The following is a 16,354-nucleotide window of genomic DNA, read 5'->3' as shown; positions in this document are numbered from 1 at the left end:
CCAGTTTATGAACACAGGAAGAGTCACAATTTTGTCTTTCTTTTCTCCTCAAAAAAGGGCCCGAGGTTGCGAAACCTGACCTCATTTCCAGGCTGGAAGGAGAAGAAGAGCCATTTCTCTTGATGTCTGATGAAGAGGAGGGATTGGCAGGTATCCATTTTAATTTGTTGTGGGATTGTCTGTTTCTTTTGCTTCCTTCCAAGGGCTGCTGGATTTCTGTGGCCTTTTCCTCTTTGGAGTTTGTGCTTCTTCACCCAAGAGCTTGGCTGGGTTGGGAATGGTGAAATGGTGCTTGTAGACCCTGGACACGCTTCCTTCTCCCAGGCCGGATGATTTATTCCCACCATTGTCCACATTGAGTGGCACGGGCTCTGTGGCAGGCCTTGATGCTGGGCAGCTGGGCCTGCCAAGCAAAGCAGGGGCTTTTCCTCAGAGACATGATGACCCAAAGCAACTCCAGCCAGGTCTCCCCTGGACACATCCTGCCTCCTCCCCCAAGCACACTGTTGTTGTAGGTGACTCTGCAGGGGCCTGGCCCACAGGGGTGTGTCCAAAACATGTAATCCAAGCCAAAACAAAAGAGGGGGGCCAGCAGGATGGTATCGCTTTGCAACATTCATCCCCTTGCAGCAGAAATCCTGGCTTTCCCAGCCTGTTTTCCACCCTAGCCAGGATTAAACTCTTCCAATTGACAGCCAATGGCCTGTTGTCTGAAGCAGCCCGTCCGGAGGCTGATTTAGTTCCCCACACAATGTGCGGAAGTGGTTTAGCAGGGGAAGGGCTGCTCCACAGAGACCCTGGCAGAGAGAAAGGGGGTGGGACAGAGCGGTGGCTGATGGTGTAGCAAGGGCAGCCAGGCTGGACCAGGTCTGACTCGGATGCCGCACAGGCTCTGGGTGAACAGGGGGCTCTGGTGGGGGGCAGGAGTGCTTTTCCCCTCGGAGGTGATGCAAGATTGATGATGAAGTTGAAACCACCGAACACATGGTTGTAGACCGTCCCGTCTGTAATGAACTGACAGCTCGCTTAATTACCCCTCTGCTTAAAAATATGGAACGACCTAATAAGAGAGCCCAGGTGACGTGGTGATCATTGGATACAAATGATTCCCTTTCTGTGGCAAAATATATAGGGGCAATAATTGAATATCAGATTAAAATCAATCCTGTTCCATTCTTCTCTGTCTGATATCTCTTCTTTGATCATGCGCTGGTGTATCAATGTTCTCTTTGATGGTTCCTACTGACCGCCTTCTCAGAGCATATCTAACCTTGGAAGACCCCTCTAAAGAGTGGCTGCCCCCTTCTTAAAGTCAGTGTTTTGGTCTAGTAAATCCCCTTGTGAAAAGAAGCCGGGACAGAAACGCCACTGGGGTCTCCATTGCTTACATGACCAGGCCAGAGTGCTCTCTCTCTCCCTTATCTATCTGCCAGTAACCGTCCCAGTAAAATGCTTTTCTTCATTTAATTGCCTCAAGCTACAGATTGGGGAGTGGATTCTAGATTCAGTCTTGAATTCTCTCTAGGGGTCAAAATGACTTAAACTTTGGCCTCCCCATGAGAAGAGAAGTCTTGCTGGAAAACACAGCAAAGCTGGGAAAATCAAGGCAGCTGGAAAAGAGGATGGCTTGAATCAATAAAGGAAGCCCTGGCCTTCTGTTCGCAGGACATGATCAGGGCTTATATTGATAGGGCATTTTGGAAGTCTTCATAGGTCTTAAGTCAGAAGCAACTTGATGGCACATTACACGCACATGGATTGGCTAATACGATCTAGTTGGTCACGGGACCATACGCAAAAACAAGATGTTGGAAAGTGTATCCCGGCAGCAAACCCCGGTATTGGTGGCTTCCACACGAGGAGCGGATTCTGTAGTTTCCCCCTTGTTGGTACAGCTGCAGATAAAGCACGGCAGCAATGGGGCGTCCACATGGCAGGTTTCCCTTCCCCAGTTCTCCAGAAGTGGCCACCCCCTCTCCTAGACCACCAGGGCTTTTGCTATTTTATTTGAAGAATATTTTCATATTGGTAGACGATTGTAACAACAGGCACAACAGGTTCTCTGAATTCCCAGCTGTCATTTTTTTTTTTTGAAAAAGTACCTCTGTAACCATTTCCTATATGAAGGTATGCTTTTCCCCCTTATATATTTATAAGGGAAGGAGCTCGAAACTGACTGGAAAAAAAAAGTTGAAAAGTCAAAGAATCTGATACACCAGTTGTATAGAGATGATAATTTATTACTAGTATTTTTAAAATAAAAAGTTCCCCCAGTGGCAGGAGGAGGAATTGACTGCTGTGGGGTCCGTGGAAATGAGCGCCACGTGGGCTGGCAAACCCAAACTTTCCACTTGAAAAAGCAGCCATCTCGGTTTTACTACCATCTTTCCCAGAAACTTGGAGAAGAGCCGGTTTGAGAGAGATAGCCGAATAGCAAGGGGAGCTCTGGGAGGTGCGGAAACGTGCCGGGATGCTGTGGGCAAGCAGGAATGAAGCCCAGTTCCCAAAAGCATTCGTCTTACGGAAACGGCCATTATTATCATCTCAACAGTGGATCATTTGGTTCATTCCTCAGTTCCATGCTCCATTTTTTTCTCTGTGGTTGAGCCAGGTATGGTAAAAACCCACCCCACCAGTCTTTGCTTTTACCACTGGGAATGAGAGATTCACTCTGTTGATTGTGGGCTTCAGTTACTACATCACAAGGAGGAGTTCTTCTCTTTCAGGCCTCTCCCCTCTCCTTCTCTTAAGCAATTGGGGTTTGCTCTCTGCTGCCTCCGTTGTGCTAGAATTAGAATTGCAGACTGTCAGCTGGCAATGCAGGGGAGTGTCTAGAACAGTGGATAAGTGGCTAATTAAGTGCACCTGTTGGTTGTCCTTGATTAGGCGGCTCCTCCCCCAGGCTTAAGAAAAGGCGGGGTGGATCAAAAAGAAAGGAGGAAGAGGCTGAATCACAGGAGCATGGAGGTTGGGTACCTATTTGTCTAGTCGGCTTTGTTTTAGCTAAGATTAGGTCAAGCTCTTTTTTTAATTGCCATTGCTTTGCCTCAAGAGTGAGTATTGTTAATTTGACTGTTCTCTTGAGCTAATAAATAATTATCCTTCCTGTGTCTTGAGTGTCTGCCTGCTGTGCACAAGGGCTTCCAGCTAAGGACCCTGAAACCGGTGAGTCTGGTATAAACAGGCGGGGCATACTACTCTGGGAGAGCTTCTGGGGTACTGTGTGGCTGTTATCAGCACCAGAACCAGGCCCAGAGGGTTTGCCCACTCTTTACATGGTGGCAGCGAAAAAGGGAAGCTGGACAAGGTGTGGCACAGCAGCAGTACTCTTTCCAAGACTATAGTTGCTGCATAGCAATTGGCAGGTTTGTTATTTTGGTTAGATAAGATGAGTCAGGACAGAGACCTTGACCGGGCTGTGGAGTCCTCGTTGGAAGCGGAAACTGGAGACCAGCCCTCGTCTGGAGAGAAAGTTCTTAGAACTGACTTGCTTCCTGAGAATATTGTCGGAGCAGAAGGAGGTGCTCCTGTGGATTACAGTTTACTGGCTTCAGTAAGTGTTTATAATGGAGAAGTTTTACATTTGGGAAGAGATCCCTTGTGGCAGGATCAAACGACAGGAACTGGAGGGATGCTGGAATGCTCCCCGCTTAGACACTTTTCAACGGCTCAGGAGGGCAGCTGGACATCTGGAAGTACTCAGCCATTCTCCAGCCTGCATGGAACAGCCCAAGGCAGAGCATCAGCAGGTGAGACCCTGAGGGGACAAGATCAGGCTAGAACTCCAGGGAATGGGCAGGACTCAGTGCAGCAGCAGCTTTGTGCCCTGATGACTCAGGTGTTGGCACAGAATGCCCAACAAATGGCACTGCTTCAGACTCAAGTCACTGCAGGACAGCAGAACTGTTGGGCACGTATGAGATTCCCAGAATATCAGAAAGGGGAAGATATTAGTGCTTTTTTTCATCACTTTGAGGCAGTAGCTCAAGATGTGGGCTTGTCTGAGGACCAATACATGGGAGTCCTTAGACGTTCCTTGCATGGAGAAATATTGGAATTGATGGCGGGCTTAACAGTCCAACAGTCTAGAGACTATTGTTACTTTAGGACCTTTGCCTTACAGCATTTCGGCAGGTCCAGTGAACAGCTGCGGAAAGACTTCAGGAATGTTACTCCCCAGCATGGAGAGACGTATGGCCTGTTTGCAAGTCGATTGCAGAGGATGGCTGTTAAGTGGGTAGAGTCTGCTAATGTCCACACTTTTGATGGGTTGTTTGACCTGATGCTGAAGGAGCAGATGTATAAAGTTGTTCCAGCAGAATATGCTATGCTTGCTAGAGCCCAGAGACCGAGGACTGTGACAGAGTTGGCTCAGCTACTGGACGAAATTGTAGCTGCCAGTCAGGTTTCTGTGGAGTGCTGGCATTCAATTTCCAAGCAAGCGGCCCCTACTCCTCCAACACTGAAGCCCCGACCTTTGCCTGTGTCTGAAGTAGGAAGGAGGGAGCCAAAGTGTGGGGAAGGGCAGAAGTCAAGACAGAAAGAAACTGTGTGTTTTGGTTGTGGTCGGTCAGGACATGTGCGCTCCCACTGTCCTGATTTGCAGCTTAAGTCGCGACTGTGGCAGCCGAGAATGCATTTTATTTCTAGTGGAATTCAAACAACTGCACATTCACGGGACTATGTACCTGAAGAAGATTGGGATTTACAACAACAAAGAGAAGAAGCAGGTACTCCTGATTCTGTTGCTTCTTTTGGAGAGATACTCCAGCCTCAACTCGTGAGTAGATGTGTGTCTTTGGAAGGGAAGTGGCCAGCCCAAGTTCGTCAGTCTAGAAGGGACCAGAGCCTGCCCCAAGTTGCCTCACGAGAAGGGAGAAATAGGATTAATATGAGAACTGTTCGGATGCTGGGTCGAGGGGAAGTGCCCCAGTGGACCTGAGTCAGAAGCATGTTGACTGCCGAGTGGAGAAGGAATTGGCAGAAATTAAAGAACAAAATTGCCACCAGCAGTTTCCAATACCAAGAAAAAGAACTAAGTTTTTGCAAACAGCTGTTAAAGAGTTTCCAGTTATTACCAGAAGCAAGGCAAAGACGTTGCAAGAGATTGCTGTAGAGCAACCTGGAAACAGCAGCCAGCAAGCTGAGAGTCAAGCAGCCCCCACCTCAGAAATGTCCATCACCCCAGCTTCAGTTGTGGAAGCAAGGGGGGGAGGAAACTCAAGCTGCTGCAGAAAGTAAAAGGGAACTTTTTTTCTGTGAGGACAATAATTATAACACCCAAGAGCCTGTTAAGGGCATTTTGCCGCCTCACACTAAGCAACATCTAGCACGTCCCCCTGAGTTGAAACCATCTAATTGCATTAAACCCTTTGTGGTGAGAATAAATGCTTCAAAATGTGGGATAAAGGTGTTGTTGTTTCAGGAAGGCCTAGATAATTGTCTCTGTCCAATAGTGTGCCTCAGTCGTAAACTTTGGCCTAGAGAGAAGAGGTATAATTTGTATGAAATAAAAGCACTAGCTTTGATTTGGGGAATAAATAAACTTGAAACATACTTAAAGGGGACTCATTTCCATCTTGAAGTAGATTACAATCCCCTATATTTATTCATAGGATGAAGAAGACAAATCCCAGAGTCATGAGGTGGGCTTTAAGCCTTCAGAACTTCTCCTTTGATGTTATTGCGTTAAGGGGAATGATAATGTCCTAGCTGATGCCCAGTTGAGAGGTCATGATGATATTGAGTGAAGCTGTAATATGATTGCATGTATCCATCCTGAACAATCCAGTTATTTGTAATTTGCAGTTTGTAATCAGTTGTATTCCTGCCATATTTTAATTGTGTATTTTAATTTGCTGCCCTTTGTATTGATAACCTATGTTGTCTGCTCACTTGTATGCTGCAGTTATATGTTTGGAGGCTGTCTTGCCTAATTGGTTTGAATTCTCCACCATGCTCTAACAACCCTGTTGGAGAATTGGGGGGGATGTCTAGAACAGTGGATAAGTGGCTAATTAAGTGCACCTGGTGGTTGTCCTTGATTAGGCGGCTCCTCCCCCAGGCTTAAGAAAAGGCGGGGTGGATCAAAAAGAAAGGAGGAAGAGGCTGAATCACAGGAGCATGGAGGTTGGGTACCTATTTGTCTAGTCGGCTTTGTTTTAGCTAAGATTAGGTCAAGCTCTTTTTTTTATTGCCATTGCTTTGCCTCAAGAGTGAGTATTGTTAATTTGACTGTTCTCTTGAGCTAATAAATAATTATCCTTCCTGTGTCTTGAGTGTCTGCCTGCTGTGCACAAGGGCTTCCAGCTAAGAACCCTGAAACCGGTGAGTCTGGTATAAACAGGCGGGGCATACTACTCTGGGAGAGCTTCTGGGGTACTGTGTGGCTGTTATCAGCACCAGAACCAGGCCCAGAGGGTTTGCCCACTCTTTACAGGGAGGTCTGGCCCTCAGCCACTGGCAGCCCTAGGCAGTTGCCCCGGGAGCCAGTGGAAGGGCCCCAGTCAGCTCCATTCCCTCAACCCCAGCTTACCAGCTACCACCGCTACCCTGCCTGACTGCCCACCCGTGGCAGGAAGGACTTCCGCAGACAGACCCCTAATTCCCTCCTATTTGATTTCTGATTTCAGGAACATAATTTTTTTATCTTAAAAAATAAACCATGCAATTGACACACAGTAATAATACATACGGCTGAACAGCGTAAGATGACAACACCTGAGCATAGAGAAAGTGAAGAAGGTGAAAAAGCACCTATCTTCAGACCCTCAGCTCGGTACATTAAAGCCAAACTGGCTATCCCTGTCTTAAAAGATGCCCTTGTTCTCCCCAGAACAACCCCAAACCACTCCCTCTCTAAATTTACCCAGGCAGGAAAAGAAAAACTTAAAATGACTGAGAAGTCATTTTGAGAAGTATGGGGGGAATCTCTATTGTGTATTCTCTTTTCTTGTCTTGGGTCACACTTATTACCATAGGAATGGCTTCTTTGCCAGTTTGGAACTCAGAAGGAATGGAGAAAGAGAAGATGAACCGGGTATAGTCTGTGTGATCTTAACCTCTGGGCAAACACAATCAACACAAAGCAAAGGAGGAAACTCTTCTAAAGATGGCTTGTAAAGGTGTCCTATCCTCACACAAGGTTTCTCTTTCTTTCTGCAGGAGGCATGTGGTGGTCACCGAATGAAACATCTGAGCATCCAGTGATGGATAAAGGGGACACCTATTCAGATCTGAAAGGGGCTAAACATTCTGATACCCTGAGGAAGGAGGAGAGAAAGCATCCATCTAAAGGAAGGAGTGATTCCGGTCTCTTACAAGGTGAATACGCTCATGAAATCCCACTACTTGAAAAAAAGTACATAGAAGGCAATAGAAATGAGGGCAGTGCAAGTGGGAATTCTTTGTCCGAAAGATCAAACATTAGCATGGATTGGAAAAGCCATAACACAAAGAAAAAATATAAATGCCTGGAGTGTGGGAAAAGCTTCAGTCGCAGCGAACACTTTAATTCCCATCGAAGAATACACACAGGGGAAAAACCATATAAATGCCAGGACTGCGGAAAAAGCTTCTGTCGCCGTGGAGACCTTAATTCCCATCGTAGAATGCACACAGGGGAAAAACCATATAAATGCCAGGACTGCGGAAAAAGCTTCTGTCGCCGTGGAGACCTTAATTCCCATCGAAGAATGCACACAGGTGAAAAACCTCATAAATGCCAAGACTGCGGGAAAAGCTTCAGTCAGAGTGGAAGCCTTAATTCCCATCGAAGAATGCACACAGGTGAAAAACCTTATAAATGCCAAGACTGTGGGAAAAGCTTCAGTCAGAGTGCAAACTTTAATTCCCATCGAAGAATGCACACAGGTGAAAAACCTTATAAATGCCAAGACTGCGGGAAAAGCTTCAGTCAGAGTGCAAACTTTAATTCCCATCGAAGAATACACACAGGAGAAAAACCTCATAAATGCCAAGACTGCGGGAAAAGCTTCAGTCAGAGTGGAAGCCTTAAGTCCCATCGAAGAATACACACAGGTGAAAAACCTTATGAATGCCAGGACTGTGGAAAAAGCTTCAGTCACAGTCATGTCCTTAATTCCCATCGAAGAACACACACAGGGGAAAAACCTTATAAATGCCAGGAGTGCGGGAAAAGCTTCACTCAGAAAGGACACTTTAATTCCCATCAAAGAATGCACACAGGGGAAAAACCTTTTAAATGCCAGGACTGTGGAAAAAGCTTCAGTCACAGCGTACGCTTTAATTCCCATCGAAGAATACACACAGGCGAAAAGCCTTATAAATGCCAGGACTGTGGAAAAAGCTTCAGTCACAGTCATGTCCTTAATTCCCATCGAAGAACACACACAGGGGAAAAACCTTATAAATGCCAGGACTGTGGGAAAAGATTCAGTCGCAGTGGAGACCTTAATTCCCATCGAAGATTGCATACAGGTGAAAAACCTTATAAATGCCAGGACTGCGGAAAAAGCTTTAGTTACAGAAAAGTCCTCATTCAGCATCAAAGAATGCATACAGGGGAAAAACCTTATAAATGCCAGGAGTGTGGGAAAAGCTTCAGTCGCAGCGAACACTTTAATTCCCATCGAAGAATACACACAGGTGAAAAACCTTATAAATGCCAGGACTGCGGAAAAAGATTCAGTCGCAGTGGAGATCTTAATTCCCATCGAAGATTGCATACAGGTGAAAAACCTTATGAATGCCAGGACTGCGGAAAAAGCTTTAGTTACAGAAAAGTCCTTATTCAGCATCAAAGAATGCATACAGGGGAAAAACCTTATAAATGCCAGGACTGCGGAAAAAGCTTCACTCAGAAAGGACACTTTAATTCCCATCAAAGAATGCACACAGGAGAAAAACCTTATAAATGCCAAGACTGCGGGAAAAGCTTCAGTCAGAGTGCAAACTTTAATTCCCATCGAAGAATACACACAGGAGAAAAACCTCATAAATGCCAAGACTGTGGGAAAAGCTTCAGTCAGAGTGGAAGCCTTAATTCCCATCAAAGAACGCACACAGGTGAAAAACCTTATGAATGCCAGGACTGTGGAAAAAGCTTCAGTCACAGTCATGTCCTTAATTCCCATCGAAGAACACACACAGGGGAAAAACCTTATAAATGCCAGGAGTGCGGGAAAAGCTTCACTCAGAAAGGACACTTTAATTCCCATCAAAGAATGCACACAGGGGAAAAACCTTTTAAATGCCAGGACTGTGGAAAAAGCTTCAGTCACAGCGTACGCTTTAATTCCCATCGAAGAATACACACAGGCGAAAAGCCTTATAAATGCCAGGACTGTGGAAAAAGCTTCAGTCGCAGTGGAGACCTTAATTCCCATCGAAGAATGCACACAGGGGAAAAACCTTATAAATGCCAGGACTGTGGGAAAAGATTCAGTCGCAGTGGAGACCTTAATTCCCATCGAAGATTGCATACAGGTGAAAAACCTTATAAATGCCAGGACTGCGGAAAAAGCTTTAGTTACAGAAAAGTCCTCATTCAGCATCAAAGAATGCATACAGGGGAAAAACCTTATAAATGCCAGGAGTGTGGGAAAAGCTTCAGTCGCAGCGAACACTTTAATTCCCATCGAAGAATACACACAGGTGAAAAACCTTATAAATGCCAGGACTGCGGAAAAAGATTCAGTCGCAGTGGAGACCTTAATTCCCATCGAAGATTGCATACAGGTGAAAAACCTTATAAATGCCAGGACTGCGGAAAAAGCTTTAGTTACAGAAAAGTCCTTATTCAGCATCAAAGAATGCATACAGGGGAAAAACCTTATAAATGCCAGGACTGCGGAAAAAGCTTCACTCAGAAAGGACACTTTAATTCCCATCGAAGAATACACACAGGTGAAAAACCTTATAAATGCCAGGACTGCGGAAAAAGATTCAGTCGCCGTGGAGACCTTAATTCCCATCAAAGATTGAACACAGGGGAAAACCATATAAATGCCAAGACTGCGGGAAAAGCTTCAGTCAGAGTGGACACTTTAATTCCCATCGAAGAATGCACACAGGGGAAAAACCTTATGAATGCCAGGACTGCGAGAAAAGCTTCAGTCAGAGTGGGGGACTTAATTCACATCGAAGAATGCACACGGGAAAAACCTTATAAATTCTAGGACTCTGGAAAAGGCTTCAGACAGTATGGACACTTTAGTTATTATTTTAACAATTCATTCAGGTGACAAGCCATATAGATTCCTGGAGTGTTGGAAAAGCTTCAGTCAGAGTGCACACCTTTCTTCCCACCAGAGAATTCACAGGTAAGAAATAAATGCCTAGAGTATGGAAAAAGCTTCAGTCTGAATGGAGATTAATTCCCATCACCGAATCCACACAGGAGAAACCAGATGCATGCCTTGAATGTGGAAAAAGGTTCAGACTGAGTGGATTCCTCAATTCCCATTGAAGAATGCACACAGAGGAAAAAAGCATAATAAAAAGAGCTTCAGTTGCAGTGGAAACATTTCTCTCAATCAAAGAATTCACACAGTGGATGAGCCATAGAAATGTTTTGATGTGGAAGGACATTGCATAAAATAAATTTTGTTAAACCATTCTGTCTTACACATTCCTTGCCCCTCCCTCAAGATGGATCAGATGAGGTTAATTGGGACCTGGATAGCACAGGCAAGCCCCTTCTGGTCAGATCTCAGAGGCTAAGCAGGGTTGGCTTTGGGTAATAATTGGGTGGGGGGACCTCCCAGAAAGACCAGGGTTGGTATGCAGTGGCAGGCAATGGCAAACCACTTGTGTTAGTTTCTTGCTTTTAAATACCGCACTTTCCACCATCATTCCCCTTGAACATGTTGCCTGAAACCATTCTGACATCTGCTGTGGTATGATACCAGGCCGGCAAGTCTGCCACGTGGGAGCCATAAGAGACTGCCTCTACATGAGCCACTGTACACCCCCTCCCTTAGCTTGGCTCAAATGTGCGAAGCTGTTGCAGCAGAGCGTAGCGAGAGAGCAGGTCCTATAGAAAGATGTGGCGCCTGGGCTCCAAAATGATTTGTGGGTTAGAAGCAGCACCTGAAAATTAATCAGTAGGCTTTGGAGCAATTGCAGAATGTGTTTAATGTGCTTTCCGGACCTAGTAGTTGACTTGCGGCATTCTCTTTTTTTTATTATTATTATTTTTAACATCTAAAACAGTAACTATAAAAAACTACAATAGTACCAGGGAAGGGAAAAAAGGGAGAATAAGAAAAGGGGGAGGAGGGGGTGGAAAAAGGGCGAAGGCAACTTACAAAAACTAAACACTACACTTCAATGCTTTCCCTTCTTACTGCCATAATGAAAAAATAGCTTAATAAAGTAATGATGGAATGGTTGATTTTACAAAATACAAATTACAATTCAAATTAAATCTTTTTCCCCCCCTGGGCCTCGGACGCAATTCTCTCTGAGCAGCTACAGCCGCAGCGCTCGTTGCCTCCCCCCCCCTCCCTTCAGGTTTTGAATCTTCTTCTTTTTGCTTGATGTCTGGTCCAAATTCTGGATTTTTGTCCACAAAATCCCTTAGCTGATCTTCCGAATTAATCTTGTAAGCTTGATCTTTATAACTAAACCCGATTCCTTCCGGAAATAGCCATTTGTACTTTATGTCACGTTCCCTCAAAAGAGCAGCCAGCTCTTTATACTTAAATCTTCTCTTCCGAACTAAAAATGGAACGTCCTTCAGTATCTTGACTTTGTTTCCCAGAAAGTCCAACTCCGCATTATATGAATTATATAGGATATTGTCCCGGACCCTCCTGGATGAGAACTCAATAACGATCTCGCGAGGCAGCTGCCGCTCCATTGCATATTTTGAAGATGCCCGACGGACTCCCAAAATGGCGCTTTTTACTTCTTCTTTAGTTGCCCTCGTGGGTGACACTAAAAGTTCCGAGACAAGATCCCTTAAATCCTCGTTTTCCTCCTCTTTGACATTCTGGAGACGCAAAATGGTCTGTGTTCGCTCCACTTGCAGCCCAATCAGCTGGTTTTCCATCAACTTTAGCTCCTTGTTCGTTGCTCTTATAAGTGACGCATTTTCCCGAACAGACTTCTCTGCCCCCCCCCGCTACTTCCTTGATGGCTTTCACATCGCTCTCAATTAAGCCCACCCTTTGATCTGTTTCATTCAGCTTGTCAACAAAGGGTTTTATGGCTTCAGTAACCGATCTTTTCACCAGTTCCTCCAGTGACTCGCCTCTTCCCTGAAGGGCAGCCGTAACTGACTTGCCCAGAGCAGGACTCTGCTTTTTTGCTGCCATTTTAGGTGGGGGGGACCGCCAGTCTTCCGAGACTCTGCGAGGGGGGAAAATCCGAATCTTCTAAGCTTCAGATCCCACCACTCCTTCACATGCGCTTGTAATAACAGAAGGGATTCGCTTACTTTCAGGCTTCCGCCTAGTCCTGTTCTTTGCCGTTTTCCATGGCCCGGCAGCACACGAGGTGCCGCGCACGTCTGCCGGCCTCCATAGGGACAAACGGGCAATTTACCCTCTGCCTTGATCTGCCAGAGGGCTCTTCCCGTTGCGTCCTGGACCCAGACTCCCTCCCTGGGAGCCCTGGGGGCTAACCTTTGCAGATCAGCCGCCCGGTCAGGGTGCTCGGCCGCTTCTTCTCGGACCTGCCGAGAGGAGCGTCCTGTCCGGGGTCTGGGTCCCAGCCCCCAGACTTGGTAGGAGGGAACAGCGGGTCAGCCGGGCTGACGGGCAAACAGAGGGGGCAGCCAGCAGACAGCAGGTCAACTGGTCAGCCAGCTGACAGCAGGTCAACCGGTCTGACTGGCAGGCAGAGGGGGCAGCTGGGGGACAGCAGGTCAACCCCTCCCACAGGCAAATGGAGCCAGAACCTGCCGGTGCCAGGGGCAAGGAGCAAAAGCCCAGGGCCTCAGGAGGCAGGGGGAGACAGAGAGAGGCCAGCGAGTCCCACTCCCCTAGGGAGGGAAAGGGGGCTAGGCAAGGCGGAAGGGGGCAAGGGCAGAGGGATTGGGAGCCCAGCAGTCACCCACCCAAAGACCTTACCTGAGGAGGAGAAGCAGCAGCAGCCCCAACAACCCAAAGCCATGCCCCAGCTAGAAAATAGTAGCCTGGCCCAGGAGTTGCCAAAAGCCAAGCCACTCCAGGTGGGGCTATTGGAGGCACTCTGCAGGAAGCCCTGGGCAACCAGCCAAGGAGCCACAGCTGGACCCACCTTCAGCCATCAGCTCTGCCAGGGAGGCTGGGCTGCTAGCCAGGGGACTGCAGCTGGACATGCCTTCAGCAATCAGCCAAGGCAGGGAGGCTGGGCAGCCAGAGAACAAGGCACAGCTGGTGCTGGTCAGTGGGGCCAGATCAGCTACCCCAGCTGCAACTGCTTGGTGCAGCCCAAGGCCAGGCTGGAAGAGGGGTGGGGCAGTAGAAGGAAGCCCTATAAAAGCTGGCTGGGAAGAGCCCTGTGGTGGTGGGTGTGAGTGAGGAGTGATGATGTGGAGTGAGAGCAGTAAGATGCAAGGGTGGAGGTTTGGAGGAGAGTTCTGGAAGGAGGAGATGAAGGAGGACGCAGAGGGCAAGCAGGCCAGGTTGAGCAGGCCAGCGAGTGGACTGAGAGGGAGTCTGGGTGAGGTATACCGCCCCTCCTTCCACAGAGCAGGGTCCTGCAGAATCCCTGGCCCCCCTGTGACGTCAGGAGCAGACCGCCCAGTGCCACGCCTAGCGGCAGCGGCGGCAAGCCCTGACAAGTTGGTGGCCCGTACGGGGAGAGATGTTCCAACGCAGGCACCAGTCAAGGGGCGGCCTCCCAAGGCCGCCGCCCCAGCGGAGCTTGGACCGTGGCTGGAGGAACGCCAGGATAGGATGTGGGGAAAGCTGGAGGCAGCCTACCCAGCTGCTCCAGTAGAACTAGCACAGACAGCGGAGCTGCAGAGGCAAGCCGGCGTGCTCACTGAGGCCTTGCCAAGGGTTTGCGCCCTCGTTTGGGAAAATAACCCACCGCCTGGCAAGCAGGTGCAGAGTCTATGTGCCACTGTGAAGATAGGCCGGCTGATCCTACAAGCCCTGTTGGACTCTGGGAGTGCAGTCTCAGCAATTCGGCCCCAGCTCCTCCCAGCTGCCACCCCAGTGTACCGCTGGATCCCAGTGACAGATGTGATGGGCCGCACCCAGCCGTACCCTACGGCCCTAATCACGATAGAGTACCTAGGGGTCCGCCACCAAATGGAAGTTGCCCAGTTAGCTCACCTACCCGTACCAATACTGCTGGGAAGAGATGCCCCAGGGTTCTTCAGGCTCCTCCAGCAGGCAGCGAAGAAATTGGGAAGAGACACCCCAGGGACTGCCGGGTCTCGGCTGAAGGCGGCAGGGGAAGTGACAGACCCACAAGTTGCCACCGCTCTGCAAGTGGAGGAGGCCAACGACCCGGGAGAGGGTCCCTCCACCAGGCCAGGGGCAGAACCACGGGCTGGAGGCCCAGCTGGAACCCTTGCAGACCGCCCATTCCGTGATGCCCAAGGGGCAGATGAGTCCTTGCAGCGCTTGCGAGAGACAGCCGCTCGTGAGGAGGAGCAAGTGCGGGATGAACGGAGGTCCCAACGGCTCCCTCGCATCGAGAAGCAAGGAGGGGTCTGGGTTCGCATAGCTCGTGCCCCAAATGGCCAGGGGGAGGTCCGCCAACTACTTGTGCCAGCAGCCTATCGGGCGGAAGTCCTCCGCACGGCCCATGAGCATGCTTGGGCCGGGCACCTCGGGCACCACAAGACCCTGAGGAAGGTTCTTGAGCAATTCTTCTGGCCCTCCGTGAATGCAGACGTGAAGGCCCACTGCCGCTCGTGTCCCACCTGCCAGCGGGTGGCAGCCCGCCGCCCGCCGAAGGCCCCCCTCTCCCCGCTGCCCGTCATGGAGACGCCCTTCCAACGCATCGCAATGGACTTCATCGGACCGCTGCCACGCACACCCCGGGGCCATCGCTTTGCCCTGGTGATTGTGGACTATGCCACGCGGTTCCCCGAGGTCATCCCGCTGAAGACCATGCAGACCCCGGGGATGGTACGGGCCCTGTCCAAGTTTTTCGCGATGGTGGGGCTGCCAGATGAAATTTTGACGGATCGGGGGGGCCCGTTCCGTGCCACAGCCATGCGTCAGCTCTGCCGGAATTTGGGGATCCGGCAGGTGTTCACCTCGGCGTACCACCCTCAAACAGACGGGTTGGCAGAGCGGCTGAACCAGACCGTCAAGGAGGCTCTGAAGAAGATGACGCGGGACAAGCCTCACCAGTGGGACTTGTACATCGACCCGCTCATGTTCGCCCTCCGGGAGACCACGCAGGCCTCCACTGGCTTCAGCCCATTCGAGCTGCTATATGGGCGCAAGCCAAGGGGGATGCTCTCCCGGCTGACGGAACGCTGGGGGCCCCGGGCCAGCAGCCCCGCGCCTCCCATACAGGAGTACGTGAGCCGGCTCCGTGACCGGGTGCAACAGTCCCAAGCGGAGGCAAATCGCAGACTGACTCGCACCCAGTCAAAGCAAAAGGCCGCCTATGACCGGGGTGCGCGGATGAGGACTTTCCAGGCCGGAGAGAAGGTCCTCGTGCACCACTCGGTGTTCCCAAGAGAGGAAGGGGACCCATGGAGGGGTCCCTACCAGATTCGAAGGGTGCTGGGCCCCACCACCTACGAAGTCCAGTGTGGGGTCGGCCGGCGTCGGCGGAAGACCCTGCATGTGAACCTCCTAAAGCAGTGGCACGAGCGCCCAAAAGAGGAGTGCGGCGTGGCTGAGGACCCGCTAGAGCTCCCTGATAGTGTGCTGCCTTGGACCACTGATGCCCCGGAGTTTGAGGAGCCCAAGGTGGACCCTCAGCTCAACCCAGCTCAGAGGGCCCAGCTACAAGACCTCTGGGCTCGGATTCCCGGGGTCTTCTCCCGCAGGCCGGGCAGCACGAGCCTGATCCAACATGCCATTCCAAAGGACCCGGGGCAGACAGCCCGGGCTACCTGGCGCCCCATCCCCAGGAAGCGGTGGGAGGCAGTGGAGAAGGAGACCGACGAGATGCTCAGGCTTGGGGTAATCGAGCCCTCGCGAAGCGCTTGGAGGAGCCCGATAGTCTTGGTGCCCAAGCCGGATGGGACCACCCGATTCTGCATCGACTATCGCGAACTGAATAAGGTGGCCCAGTTCGATGCATACCCCATGCCCCGAGCAGATGTGTTGGTAGACCACCTAGGGTCCGCCCGCTACCTGTCGGCCCTAGACTTGACGAAGGGCTACTGGCAAGTGCCCGTGCGGCCAGCGGACCGGGAGAAGACAGCCTTTGCCACCCCACGAGGCCTCTTCCAGTTCAAGAAGAT

General features: G+C 49.8%; 1 protein-coding gene across 1 annotated transcript in view; it reads left to right on the top strand.

Moving 5' to 3' along the window:
- The window catches only part of LOC129329146 (uncharacterized), a 134,285-nt gene extending 123,687 nt beyond the window's left edge, over positions 1-10,598 (top strand). Inside the window, 1 exon segment of the mRNA XM_054978584.1 lies at positions 7,537-10,598. Within this exon segment, the coding sequence (XP_054834559.1) occupies positions 7,537-10,160 (2,624 nt within the window). The 3' untranslated portion in view covers positions 10,161-10,598.
- The last annotated feature ends 5,756 nt before the right edge of the window (positions 10,599-16,354 follow it).

Source organism: Eublepharis macularius, chromosome 4, assembly GCF_028583425.1.
Source record: "Eublepharis macularius isolate TG4126 chromosome 4, MPM_Emac_v1.0, whole genome shotgun sequence".
Lineage (NCBI taxonomy): Eukaryota > Metazoa > Chordata > Lepidosauria > Squamata > Eublepharidae > Eublepharis > Eublepharis macularius.
This window is presented reverse-complemented; position numbering and strand designations above follow the sequence as displayed.